Source organism: Nomascus leucogenys, chromosome 12 (genome assembly GCF_006542625.1).
Source record: "Nomascus leucogenys isolate Asia chromosome 12, Asia_NLE_v1, whole genome shotgun sequence".
Taxonomy (NCBI): Eukaryota; Metazoa; Chordata; class Mammalia; order Primates; family Hylobatidae; genus Nomascus; species Nomascus leucogenys.
The window spans coordinates 39,879,406-39,893,166 of NC_044392.1; the positions used below are offsets into that span (position 1 = coordinate 39,879,406).

At 42.5% G+C, this 13,761-nt stretch overlaps 1 protein-coding gene across 2 annotated transcripts in view; it reads right to left on the minus strand.

Annotated features, from left to right (window-relative positions):
- ATF6 (activating transcription factor 6) overlaps positions 1-13,761 on the minus strand; it is a 214,357-nt gene that overhangs the window by 195,056 nt on the left and 5,540 nt on the right. For both annotated transcript variants that reach the window (XM_030824056.1, XM_030824055.1), the window contains exons 2-3: positions 6,623-6,699; positions 2,665-2,752 (exon numbers count right to left, since the gene is read on the minus strand). In XM_030824056.1, coding sequence (XP_030679916.1) covers positions 2,665-2,752; positions 6,623-6,699 — 165 coding nt within the window. The remainder of the gene's footprint in view (positions 1-2,664; positions 2,753-6,622; positions 6,700-13,761) is intronic.

The following is a 13,761-nucleotide window of genomic DNA, read 5'->3' on the forward strand; positions in this document are numbered from 1 at the left end:
GAAGGCAGACAGGCATGAAGCAATATAAGTAAATACATAAAATGAAGAGGAACACCCTTCCCTCCCTCCCTCCTTTCTTTCTTTCTTTCCTTTCTTTCTCTTTCTTTCTTTTCTTTCTCTTTCTTTCTTTCTTTCCCTTCCTTTCTTTCTTTCTTTCTTTCCTTTCTTTCTCTCTCTCTCTCTCTCTTTCTTTCTTTCTTTTTTCTTCTTTTCCCTCTGTGGCCCAGGCTGCATGTAATCTACTCGGCTCGCTGCTGCCCCGCACCACGGACTGCCTGGGACTGCCAGCGCTCGCCAGCCTGCTTTTCCTCCTTTGGCTGCAGCCGTGGTTTCGCCATGTTGGCCACACTGCTCTCCGGCTCCTGACCCCGAGTGCTCTGCCCGCCTCGGCCTCCCGAAGTGCTGGGACTGCGGGCGGAGTCTCGCTCACTCGGTGCTCCGTGTGGCCCGGGCTGGAGTGCGGTGGCGTGGTCTTGGCTCGCGGCAGCCTCCGCCTTCCAGCCGCCTGCCTTGGCCTACCAGGGTGCTGGGATTGCAGCCCCTGCCCGGCCGCCGCCCCGTCTGGGAGGTGAGGAGCACCTCTGCCCGGCCCCCCATCATCTGGGAGGTGAGGAGCACCTCTGCCCGGCCACCCATCGTCTGGGAGGTGAGGAGCGCCTCTGCCGGGCCACCCATCGTCTGGGAAGTGAGGAGCGCCTCTGCCCGGCCGCCCTGTCTGGGAAGAAGTGAGGAGCGCCTCTGCCCGGCCACACCGTCTGGGAGGTGAGGAGCGACTCTGCCCGGCCGCCCCGTCCGGGAAGAAGTGAGGAGCGCCTCTGCCCGGCCGCCCCGTCCGGGAAGAAGTGAGGAGCGCCTCTGCCCGGCCGCCCCGTCCGGGAAGAAGTGAGGAGCGCCTCTGCCCGGCCGCCCCGTCCGGGAAGAAGTGAGGAGCGCCTCTGCCCGGCCGCCCCGTCCGGGAAGAAGTGAGGAGCGCCTCTGCCCGGCCGCCCCGTCCGGGAAGAAGTGAGGAGCGCCTCTGCCCGGCCGCCCCGTCCGGGAAGAAGTGAGGAGCGCCTCTGCCCGGCCGCCCCGTCCGGGAAGAAGTGAGGAGCGCCTCTGCCCGGCCGCCCCGTCCGGGAAGAAGTGAGGAGCGCCTCTGCCCGGCCGCCCCGTCCGGGAAGAAGTGAGGAGCGCCTCTGCCCGGCCGCCCCGTCCGGGAAGAAGTGAGGAGCGCCTCTGCCCGGCCGCCCCGTCCGGGAAGAAGTGAGGAGCGCCTCTGCCCGGCCGCCTCATCTGGGAAGAGAGGAGCGCCTCTGCCCGGCCGCCCCGTCCGGGAAGAAGTGAGGAGCGCCTCTGCCCGGCCGCCCCGTCTGGGAAGTGAGGAGCGCCTCTGCCCGGCCGCCCCGTCTGGGAAGTGAGGAGCGCCTCTGCCTGGCCACCCCGTCTGGGATGTGGGGAGCGCCTCTGTCCGACCGCCCCGTCTGGGAGGTATACCACGGAGGCCAGAAGCAGTCTGGGGGCTGGACGTGGTGGCTCACGCCTGTGGTCCCGGCACTCTGCGGGGCCGAGGCGGGTTGATCACTTCGGGCTAGGAGTTCGAGACCAGTCTGGCCAACATGGCGAGACATATGAAAAATACAACAGACAAACCAACCAACCAACTCAGTGACAACAAAACAGGTCTATCCTGGAGTCATAGTCTAATTTTTTCTATTTTCCTCCCTTTCTGATCCTTTATCCCACTTTCTTTTTCTTCCTCTTCCTTCTCCTTCTTCGTCAAATAGAGGATTGAGTTATTATCACTGATCCATATAAAGTCCCTCTCTCATTTATTTTGATTCCCACTCCCCATTTCTATTCCCCGTCTTCCCATGTGCAACCTTCCTAATATGTTTGATACGCATCTTTTTGTTTGTATGTATTTTTAGAAAATGTTTATTGTTTTTGTGTGCAAAAAAAATTAATAAAAAAAAATGAAGAGGAACAGGTAGTGCAGGGGTAGGGAGGAATTTAGATAGGAGAATGTGCTGGTTATTTATTCATTGTCTCTCAGCACTAAGTCCACTTTCTATAATCGGTGATACAAATTATTCCCAGCTGGCATCCTTTTAGGTCCTGTCAATAGGGGATACTAGAAGAAGCTAGAAGGGAGGAGACGGGATTTTCTTCATTCTACCATCAGCTGTACCCCAGCACTGGCAATTTGCTCCAGGTTCTGGCTTCTTTCAGTATACTCAACCCCGACCTCATCAGGCCCCCTTAAAGATATTAGTATCAGCCAAGTGCTGCCCCTTCTTAGAAGTACATGTATTAAATGCATGGGACTCCTCCACCAAGTTCCTAGGTTCTGGTAACCCAGGCTCTTCCCTTTGATTCCCTAAGCCCTGTCTGGTTCTCAGGTTAATCTTATACAGAGACATTATTCATAATTCAAAATCACTATTTCTATTTCTGATATGAACTATTCATTCATTACACTACTGAAACATAACTATGAAACTCCTCATATCCATTTTTGGCAAGAAATTTGTTTACATAATTGCCATACCAGAAGTAGAATGCATAACACCAGGAATCTTTTAACCTACCAATATAGCCCAATAACACCACCTAATTTTGAGTATAACCAAACTACAAAATAAAATTGATCTTTTTAAAACTTTTACCAGTGAAACACATAATTACCTGTACAGATTTGGTTGTTGATGTCCCAAATGTCTGACTCCCAAGGCATCAAATCCAAATCAAAATCAAGATGATCAAAATTGTTTTCCTGTAGGTTTCAAATCAGCAAAAGAATATTAAAAGAATACACATCTTAAAATCAAACTGTGAGACACAATTTGGCACAATAATTTGGCACAATAAAATTTGCCACAAATAATTTAACTGTTATTAGCCAACCTAGTAAAAAGAATATTCTAAGTCAGTCTTGTATGAGAATACATCTTGGATAGCCTAGAGATAAAATCAATTCAGTTACTAGAAGCACAGCAGCAACAACTAGGAAAGAGGTAAGGGATTCAGTATTTAAAACATTTAGTTGGTTTCATTCTTTTCTATGAGAATGACCATTACAGGAGTCAAAAATGTGTCTTTTATCTTAAGGGAAATCCAGCAAAATACATTTTCCCATTGCCATTAAGAAAAACAAGACTGCCGAGCGCGGTGGCTCATGCCTGTAATCCTAGCACTTTGGGAGGCCGAGGCGGGTGGATCACCTGAGGTCAGGAGTTCGAGACCAGCCTGACCAACATGGAGAAACCTCGTCTCTACTAAAAATACAAAATTAGCTGGGCGTGGAGGCGCATGCCTGTAATCCTAGTTACTCGGGAGGCTGAGGCAGGAGAATCACTTGAACTCAGGAGGCAGAGGTTGCGGTGAGCCGAGATCGCGCCATTGCATTCCAGCCTGGGCGACAAGAGCGAAAACTCCGTCTCAAAAATAAATAAATAAATAAAAGAAAAACAAGACAAAGCAAATGCTATTCATCATATAATCTCTATATACAATAGAAATATAGATATATCCAAAAGGCAGGCAAGAATCATAAAGAGGGTAGTTACCACTGAGTAATTTTCTTTTTTTTCCTACTGTTCTATACTTCCTAAATTTCTAAAACTTTTATGAATCACTGAGTAATTTTCTTTTTTTTCTACTGTTCTATACTTCTTACATTTCTAAAACTTTTACGAATCAAAAAAAACACCACTTTTTAATCCTATAAAATAAAACTGATTTTCTAAAACAGGGGCCAGCAAACTTCTTAAAGGCTCCATTAAGTTCTTTTCATTTAGGTGGTTTTTCTAACCGAAATATAAGCATATTCTGGGTCATCCAGATAACCACCTTATACTATATACATGAATAAAGAAGTGTCACATAATTTCAGAGTCCTCATGTAAGTCTGAGATCAAGTTAGTACCAAACAGTACTATTTTAAATTAAGTGTCTGGAGTCACAGAGACAAAAAGAGAAGTAGACTTAATAAATAATGCAATAAAGTCAAAAGGCAGTAAATATTAACTTAATGTCACAGATGATAAAACAGCAACAATAGGATTGCTTGAGCCCAGGGGTTCAAGACCAGCCTGGGCAACACGGCAAAACCCATCTCTACCTAAAAAAAAAAACAAACACTAGCTGGGCATAGTGGCATGCACCTATGGTCCCAGCTATTCTGGAGGCTGGGGTGGGAAGACTGCTTGAGCCCAAAAGATGGAGGCTGCAATGAGCCAAGATCATGCCACTGCACTCCAGCCTGGGAGACAGAGCCAGACCCTGTCAAAAAAACAAAACAAAACAACAACAACAAAAAAAAAAAAAAAAAAAAAAAAAACCAGCAACAATAAAATACACCTCGGCCGGGCGCGGTGGCTCACGCCTGTAATCCCAGCACTTTGGGAGGCCGAGGCAGGTGGATCACGAGGTCAGGAGATCGAGACCATCCTGGCTAACATGGTGAAACCCCATCTCTACTAAAAATACAAAAAATTAGCCAGGCGGGGTGGCGGGCGCCTGTAGTCCCAGCTACTCGGGAGGCTGAGGCGGGAGAATGGTGTGAACCCAAGAGGCGGAGCTTGCAGTGAGCCCAGACTGCGCCACTGCACTCCAGCCTGGGCGACAGAGCAAGACTCCATCTCAAAAAAGAAAAAAAAAATACACCTCAGGCAAAAAAAGTAAAAATGTATCTAGTAATTGGTAACGACCATTTGTTAACAATTTCTAGAAGAATATTATCATTTCAAAATGACTACTATATGGTTCATTTTTATTGAGAATATAACAGAAACACAGAAGGGAAACTATTTTCTTATGATGCCCATAACTGAGTAAGTATTAGTACAAGGTACATAAAGAGAACATGTGAAAGTGAACATGAAAAAAAAGTATTTAAATAATAAAAGAACCATTTTTTAAAAAATCAATCTCCTTCACTTTTTTCTCTTATTTGGATCTTCACATCAAAAAATTAAGCAGCCTTGGCCAGGTGTGGTGGCTCATGCCTGTAATCCCAGCACTTTGGGAGGCCAAGGTGGGTGGACCACTTGAGCTCAGGAGTTCGAGACTAGCCTGGCCAATGTAGTGAAACCCTGTCTCCACTAAAAATACAAAAATTAGCCAGGCGTGGTAGCATGCACCTGTAGTCCCAGCTATTCAGGAGGCTGAGACATGAGAATTGCTTGAACCTGGGAGGCAGAGGTTGCAGTGAGCCGAGATCACACCACTGCAGTCCAGCCTGGGCAACAGAGTGAGACTCCGTCTTAAAAAAAAAAAAAAAAAAAAAAAATTAAGCAGCCTTGTTTAGCAACCAAAAAATCCTTAAACTTCCTTAATCTAAGTAAAGTTACCAATGTTGCTTGCCTGAGTGCCAGTAATACTTTTAAATAAGGGCATGATCTACTTCAGGAAACTTCTGACTCAATCTTCAGCCAAATAAGTCAAACACCTTCTACAGCATAAAGATTTTATCTCATCAGAAATTTAACAGGCCCAGTTTATGCAAAATGAAGCATACTGGCACTTATATACTCTAGCTCTTCAGTGATTTAGCATGGGAAATTCTACTGCCGTTTGGAAGAAGAATGACATGAGAGCTCTCAGAGATTCAATCCCTTCATGTCATACTAGAAAAACTAAGGAACTGAAAGATTGAATGATTTGCATAAAATAATAGAATGTTAGTTGTAAAATCAGGAATATATTTCCCTTAATCTTTCCAATCGAGCACACAGCTTCTTGACATAGTTTAAAAGAAACACTTTCTTTTAGGATTCTAGATGTTATGAAATATGAGTATCAGTTGCTTATTCAAATAGCCAATATTAAAAGGCAATTTAATCAATGGGCCACATTCTAAAGTATCTCATGGAGTAAATGAAACCATTAAAATCCCATGTACTGATTTTTTAAAATATATCATGTCCTTCATTCTCTTCTGTCGATTAATGGTAAAACAACTGCTAAATCATTGTTTAAGAAATATCTGAAACTCACTAAGCAATCTTTACATATTTTGTACTCAAGTTAATAAGAGCTTAAAATGATGTGATATTCAACCTGATTGACAAATTACTCTGTTCACTTAAATTACTTCTTAAGGAAAACAGCACCTCATCCATTAAAGAATACGACAAAATCAAATTTCTATAGGGCAAAGAGTTTTATATGTACTAATCAAGAAAAGAAAATCTAAGATATTCTTGGGGACTCAGTGTCATAATAGTTTTCACACAGACCTCTAACCAATCAAAGGTAAGGATATACCTACTTTTCAGAGCTTTCTACACGAATACACAACTTTTAAAAAGGAAGTTGGTAAGTTCTGCTTGGAAGCAGAACTTCCTTTTTAAAAGCAAAGAATCTGTAAAAACCAAGAAGTAGGCAGGTTAGTGACTTTTCCAAAGTCACCTGCCAATTCCCTTATGTAGCAAAGTATCTGTAAAAACCAGGTAGGCAGATTACTGATTTTTCCAAAGTCACCCATCCCTAGGGCCAAAGGTGGGCCTAGAATATAAGTCTCACACCAAGACCAATGCAATTTCTACTGTCCTACATTTACTGACTATAAAATGGCTACTAACTTTCATACTAATTTTCTAAAGACTAAATATCACATTATTCAACCTTAGTAAATACTTACATACGTCTCATTTGCTGCTTCCAATTGCAGCTCATCAGTGTCTGTGAAATAACCAAGTTCAGCAAAGAGGGCAGAATCTTTGGACAAAGGAAAAGAATAGAAATGAACTGTCCATTCAATTATTTGACAAAGAAACAAGCACTGTATCCCTATGTCACCTCTATTAAGGTTTTTCATTAGCCATTACCATTATTGGTAAACTCTAGTAACGTGAATAAACAATTCAAAGCTCATTTCCAATTTATGTGTTGTTTTCTGCATAATTTTTATCTTGTGAACTGAATTCTTACACCAGGGATCAAAAAAGGTTTTATGTCATATGTCATGTAAGACAAATTGGTAGTGGCTTTATGGAACATTACTAACAAGAATTCTGATGCTACATCTGGGTTCAGCATGAAAAGTTAATGTGGTTCATAAGCAATAGGAGACAACTGTGGAAAGTAGACATGGTTCATAAGCAATAGGAGAGGGCTGTGGAAAGTATATATACACTGCGTATTTGTTATCCATGCCTTAAGTTAAGGGTGCAACCAATTTTCTATCTAGACAATAAAGGATTCATTCATCTGAACCATCAAATTCATTTCAGCAAATCCAACTATATTCCAATTTCCTAATGAGGTTTCATTATAAATCAAGAAATATGTGGATACAGAAAACATTCTTCAATATGCTATACTGAAAAGTTTTTGTAGAGAAAGGTCAAGGTGTTGACCAAGGCCCAAGAAGGCTGCTCACCATAGAATCTATGAAGTTCCTATTTTCTCTGACACTTTCAAAACTTTAAGCACCTTGAAGAGTTTTTCAAAACTAGGTCTTCCTTTGTACTCTCTACCTATTTTATGCCGCTGAAACTGCTCTGATGATTTCCTCAGTGCACAAGTGTAGGAACTACACCGTCAGTCTGTTATTAACTTAACCAATTACAGTAACATTTCATGGCCTAAGACAAAATAGTATTTAGCAAAAAAATGTATACGTAGGCCAGGCGCGGTGGCTCACGCTTGTAATCCCAGCACTTTGGGAGGCCGAGGCAGGCAAATCACGAGGTCAGGAGATCGAGACCACGGTGAAACCCCGTCTCTACTAAAAATACAAAAAATTAGCCGGGCGTGGTGGCAGGCACCTGTAGTCCCAGCTACTCGGAGAGGCTGAGGCAGGAGAATGGCGTGAACCCAGGAGGCGGAGCTTACAGTGAGCCGAGATTGCGCCACTGCACTCCAGCCTGGGCGACAGAGCGAGACTCCATCTCAAAAAAAAAAAAAGTATATGTAGTAATAACAAAAGGTTACTCACATGACTCTCAGAAAAGACTACTCAGGTGCAGAGCCAACAAACATGTAAGCAGAGGACTGTGGCTTATATATAGGCTGAAACTCCTTTAAAGAGTTCTCTATCTGGCTCTCTCATTTCTTTCCTCCCATTCGTTCTGAACCTGCTCCAGTCAAGCTCCCCGCTCCACATACACATAATTATTAATGTCCCCAGTGACTTCCATATTGCTAAATTCAATGGTAAACTCATAGTCCTCATCTTACTTGACCTATCAACAGCATTAACATAGTTGATCCTTTCATTTTAACTGAAGCATTTTCTTCACTTGACTTCCAAAATATCACACTTACCCGGTTTTCCTCCCACCTCAGTGGTTGACCTCACCTTGCTCGTTCTTCCTCATCTCCCTAACACAAAATTGTCCCTGGGCTCAGCATAAACGTTTCTATCTTACTTCCTTGGTAATCTCAGCTGAGCTCACAGCTTTAAATAAAATCTATATGCCAAGGATTTCCAAATATACATCTCCAACCCACACTTCAAGATGCATGTACAGTGAGTATGACATCTCCTCTTAGATGTTTAAAAGGCACGTCAAACCTAACATATCCAAAATGAGCTCCTCATCAACCCCACCAAACCTCCTACTGCTTTGTCCTCATCTCAGTTAACGACAATTGGATTTTCCCAGTTGCTCAGGCCAAAAACCTTGGGATCATTATTACTTAATTATTTACTTCTCTTCCTCACTCTCCATATTCAATCTACCAGAAAATTCTGTCAGCTCTGTCCTCAAAATATGTATCTGTAATGTGGCTTCCTACCTTTCCTCCCATTCTTCCTTCCCTTCCCTTCCCAACCTTCCTTTTCTTCCCTACCCCTCCCAACACAGAGATGTCAGCTTCCAAAGAAGCAGGGCAACAAAGGTCATGGGGTTTTGTGCACAGTCATCTCCAGCAATGTGCCTCATATCCAAGGAAATAGGATGGTGTGGGAGAGACTATTGCCCAGCAAAGGTGCCAGCATGCCCCAGCCCAGTGGGAGGGGGAATGGAGTAGCAGATGGAAAAGGCAGCCTGAGTGGTTAGGAGAGTGGTCATACTGAACAAATATGTTAGGTGACTGAGCAAATGGTTGAATATATCTAAAATTATTAGAATGCTCTGGTTTCTCTTCAGAACGAATGAATCTTTTGCCTTTTACTAAAATAATTGGAGTCAGATTTCTCAGTCTGAGAAAGGATTTAAGAGCATGGAAAGAGTCAGGAGACTAAAAGAATCCTAAGATATTGGATTAGAACTAGAAGTATTAGTAAATAAACTCATTTAAAATATAACACATACAGATAGCTATAGAAATATATACATGTACACACATATACAGATGTTTGTATTATGCATATATACATATATACACATGCACACATATATATATAAATGTATATATATTTCCTAGTTCTGTCTGCTAAGAGGTCCTAGAAGCAATGACATCCCAGTAGCAATGAAAATACTGGGTAACCAGATCTTGGATACTAAATACCATCTTCCACCAAACAGAAGTCCACTAAGGGGTTCCTTGGAGAAATAACCAATTCCAGGGCTGCAGCAAGGAAAGTGCAAAATAAGCCTGGAAATCTTGTTGTGCCAGAAATTCTCAGCAAATGACAGGAACATGTCAAAAAGAACAAAGGCCTCAATATGAATGAATTCTCAGTGGTCGAATCTGGGAAAATCTGAGCATCAGAATAAAATGAGAGTAGCGGTTTACCAACCACCAAATAAAAAAGGAATCAATGAGTTCATCGTGGAAGGAAGGAAGGAAGGAACGAAGGAAGGAAGCAAGGAAGGAAGCAAGGAAGGAAAGAAGGTTGGTTCTTATACTGCAATGTCAATCAACAATGACAATGATAGACAGAATGATGGAGTTAGATAGTTATCATTTGGCAACCATTAGAGTAGTAACTGATATAGACTGGGGTTATTAATGAGGCTAGGGCTCCTGGTTAGAGGTTTAACAAGAAAAGAATATTGGTGTCATGTCAGATTATCTCCCCCAAAATAGCAATAAAATACAAAATGGGAAGCAGTGGCTTTACAGTGGTGAAACCTGGAAGATACCAACTTGAACAAGTCATCATGTGAATGTATCATAGGATGATACGATGGCATAGGAACATCTCATAGTATTTATACTATAATGTATACCCTCATTTTATTCTGATGCTCAAATTTTCCCAGATTTGACCACTGGGAGTTCATTCATATTGGGGCCTTTGTTCTTTTTAACATGTTCATTTGCTGAGAATTTCTGGCCCAAGATTTTCCAGGCTTATTTTGCACTTTCCCTGCACTTTCCCAGCCCTGGAATTGGTCATTTCTCCAAGGAACCCCTTAGTGGTTTAGGATCATCTTGCAGAATAAAAGACTTGCACTCTTTAAGACTGTCAAGGACATTACAGACAGGAAAAGACTAAAGAACTGTTCCAGATTAAAGGACACTGATGAGAACATGATAAGTAAAAGCAATGAGTGTTTACAAGTAAAATCCTAGACTAGAAAAGCAAATCATTATTGAAACAGACGGCAAACTTTGAATGGTGTCTTTGAATTGGATGACAGTGTTGTATCAATGTTTATCTCCTGACTGAAAGAAATATAGGGTAGTAATACAGGAACATGGCCTTGTTTTGGGGGGTAGGAGGATAGAGAGTATACACTATAGTATTTAAAGGTGATGGGTCAACACATCTCTCTCTCTTGAAAGGGAGAAAGAGAGAAATGGAGTAAATGCAGTAAAATTTAACAACTGAGGAGTCTGTGTAAAGGGCATGCAAGAGTTCTTTGCACTGTTCTTACAACTTTTCTATAGATTTCAAACTATTTCAAAATTTTAAAATGTATGTATATATACGTGTGTATATGCGTGTGTGTGTGTGTGTGTATACATATCCATAATCCAACTACTTCTCATTACTCCACTGCTACTATTGTAACTCATGGGGATTGCTATAGCAGCTTCCAAAATGTCTCCCTGCTTCTGCCCTTGCCCCTCTTTCAGTCTATTTCCAACACAGCTGCTAAAGTGAGCCTATAAAACCAAAGGATGTTATTGGGAATCAGGATTCTCATAGCGGCAGAAGAGAAATACAAGCACATGGTGCAAGAAGGTGAAAAAGAACCCTGTGATGTTAGCTTTGAAGTATAAAGTATATTAAAATGAATTGATGCTTTTTAAAAATAAATATTTCCTCATTCTTAGGAAATACATGGTGAAGTGTTCAGGAGTTTCATATTATCTGCAGCCCACTTTCAGATGTGAAAGAGGAGGAAACTGTGGGTAATATTAAGATATAAAGTGAATGTGGCAGGATGTTAACAGTTGGTAAATCTAGATAAGGAAAACGGAGGTTTATCAGTGTACTGATCTTTCGACTTTTCTGTGGTTAAAAAAATAACTGAAGGTGGGTTGATAAATATACTCGTATATTTATAGAACATTCCAAAAGAATCCATAAGAAACTGTTAGCATTAGTTACCCCAAAGTATCTCTAAAACCTATCACCTATTTCTATATCCTTTGCACCAGTCCCACACTATTAGATTTCCCTCAACAGCAGTAAATGATGGTAGTTATTATTTTTAGTGTACTCAACAAACTTTCCCACCTCACCTCCACCTTGCCCATTTATTTATTCATTTACTCCTTATAAGTGTAATAAGATGAGACACAGTCACTGGGTTTAGCAATGTGGAAATCAGTAGTGCCCTTACAAACAGCAGTTTCAGGCCAGGCATGATGGTTCACGCCTGTAATCCCAGCACTTTGGAAGGCCGAGGTGGGTGGATCACCTGAGGTCGGGAGTTTGAGACCAGCCTGGCCAGCATGGTGAAACCCCGTCTCTACTAAAAATGCAAAAATTAGTGGCTCACGCCTGTAATCTCAGCATTTCGGGAGGCCGAGGTGGGTGGGCGGATCATGAGATCAGGAGATCAAGACCATCCTGGCTAACACGGTGAAACCCCGTCTCTACTAAAAATACAAAAAAAAAAAAAATTAGCCAGGCGTGGTGGCAGGTGTCTGTAGTCCCAGCTACTCAGGAGGCTGAGGCAGGAGAATGGTGTGAACCTGGGAGGCAGAGCATGCAGTGAGCTGAGTGAGCCACTGCACTCCAGCCTGGGTGACAGAGAGAGACTCCATCTCAAAAAAAAAATACAAAAAGTAGCCGGGCATGGTGGCAGGCGCCTGTAATCCCAGCTACTCGGGAAGCTGAGGCGGGAATCTCTTGAATCCAGGAGGTGGAGGTTACAGTGAGCCAAGATCGTGCCATTGCACATTGCACTCTAGTCTGGGCAACAGAGCAAGACTCTGTCTCAAAAAAAAAAAAAAAAAAAAAAAAAAAAAAAAAACCAGCAGTTTCAGTGGAGTGGTGGCACCTGACTGGACGGTTCAAGAGACAAGGAGAAATAAAAAACTAGAGTCAGTGAACATGGACATTTTTTAAAAGGAATTCTGCTGTAACATACAGTAGAGAAATGCAGTAACAGCAAGAGGGGAAGTAACATCTGAAGAGAGTTTTGAGTTTGTTGGTTTTGTTTTTTTGTTTTTTTTTTTTTTACTCTAGATAGAGTACTATCTAGATATAGAAACAGTACTTCTAGGAGAAATAACATGTTCATTTACTGACAGAGATGATCTAGTAGAGAGGGGAAACGCTGATGCAGGAAACAGGAAGAAGAATAGCTTGAGCAATATTCTTGAACAAAACAGGAAGAATCTAAAGCAAATATGGAAGGATTGGCTCTAGCTAGGAGCAAGAAGCCACTCATTCTCAGCAACAAAAGAGAAAGCAAACATGTTGGTAGGTGGGTAAATGAGGTAGTGGGAGACTGTAGAAGCTCTCTTCTGATTCAAAGGATGGGAGAGATGTTGGAGGTTTGAAGATAGAAGAAACTTTATAAAGCAATCATCAGAATGGGACAGTGAGAGGACCAAGGAAATATGATAGGTCTGGCAACACTTAAATTGAGACCAGTCAGGACAGTCGAAGTGTTTTCTTCAGCCGATTCAGCTATACTAGGACAGGCATGAAGTGGGCAAAACTGCATTTAACTAATAGATTTACCCAACAGAAACCTACCAGACAAGAGACAGACACGGATATGAAAGGTGAAAGGAAGGAAATGGTGACAATGATTGTCCATGGTATTTAAACTGGGTAAGAGGGACGTGATGAACTGAAGGTAATGAGAGACGCTGGAAACATGGCAAAATCTCAGAAGGACTGAACAACTATTGAAACTGGAATACTAAAGGGAGTAAGCTGGTAAAACAGGTGAAGGCAGTCAGAGCAGGATGTTTGAAAGTGAGATGTTATTGGTAGTGACAAGACTTAGGCTTATGTCAGGAAAGCAAATGGCCGAGACTGGGTAAAAGGTAAGATCAGTGATAAAGAGGAGGTCCAGAAAATGAGAGGTCAGTGCATCCAAAGGATCTTCTCTAAGGATACTGAAATCATCCAAGAATCATGATGGAAGTGATGGTGAAGAAAGTAACAGTAAGCTAGTGACAAAATTTTTTCAAAAAGTCAAAAAGAAGCCAGGCATGGTGGCATGTGTCTGTAGTCCCAGCTACTCGGGAGGCTGAGGCAGGAGGATCCTTTGACCCCAGGTGTCTGAGGATACAGTGAGCTGTGATTGCTCCACTGCATACTCCAGCTCCAACCTGGGCAAGAGAACAAGACCCCATCTCCAAAAGAAAAAAAAAAAGTGGGGCCGGGCATGGTGGCTCAAGCCTGTAATCCTAGCACTTTGGGAGGCCGAGGTGGGCGGATCACGAGGTCAGGAGTTCGAGACCATCCTGGCC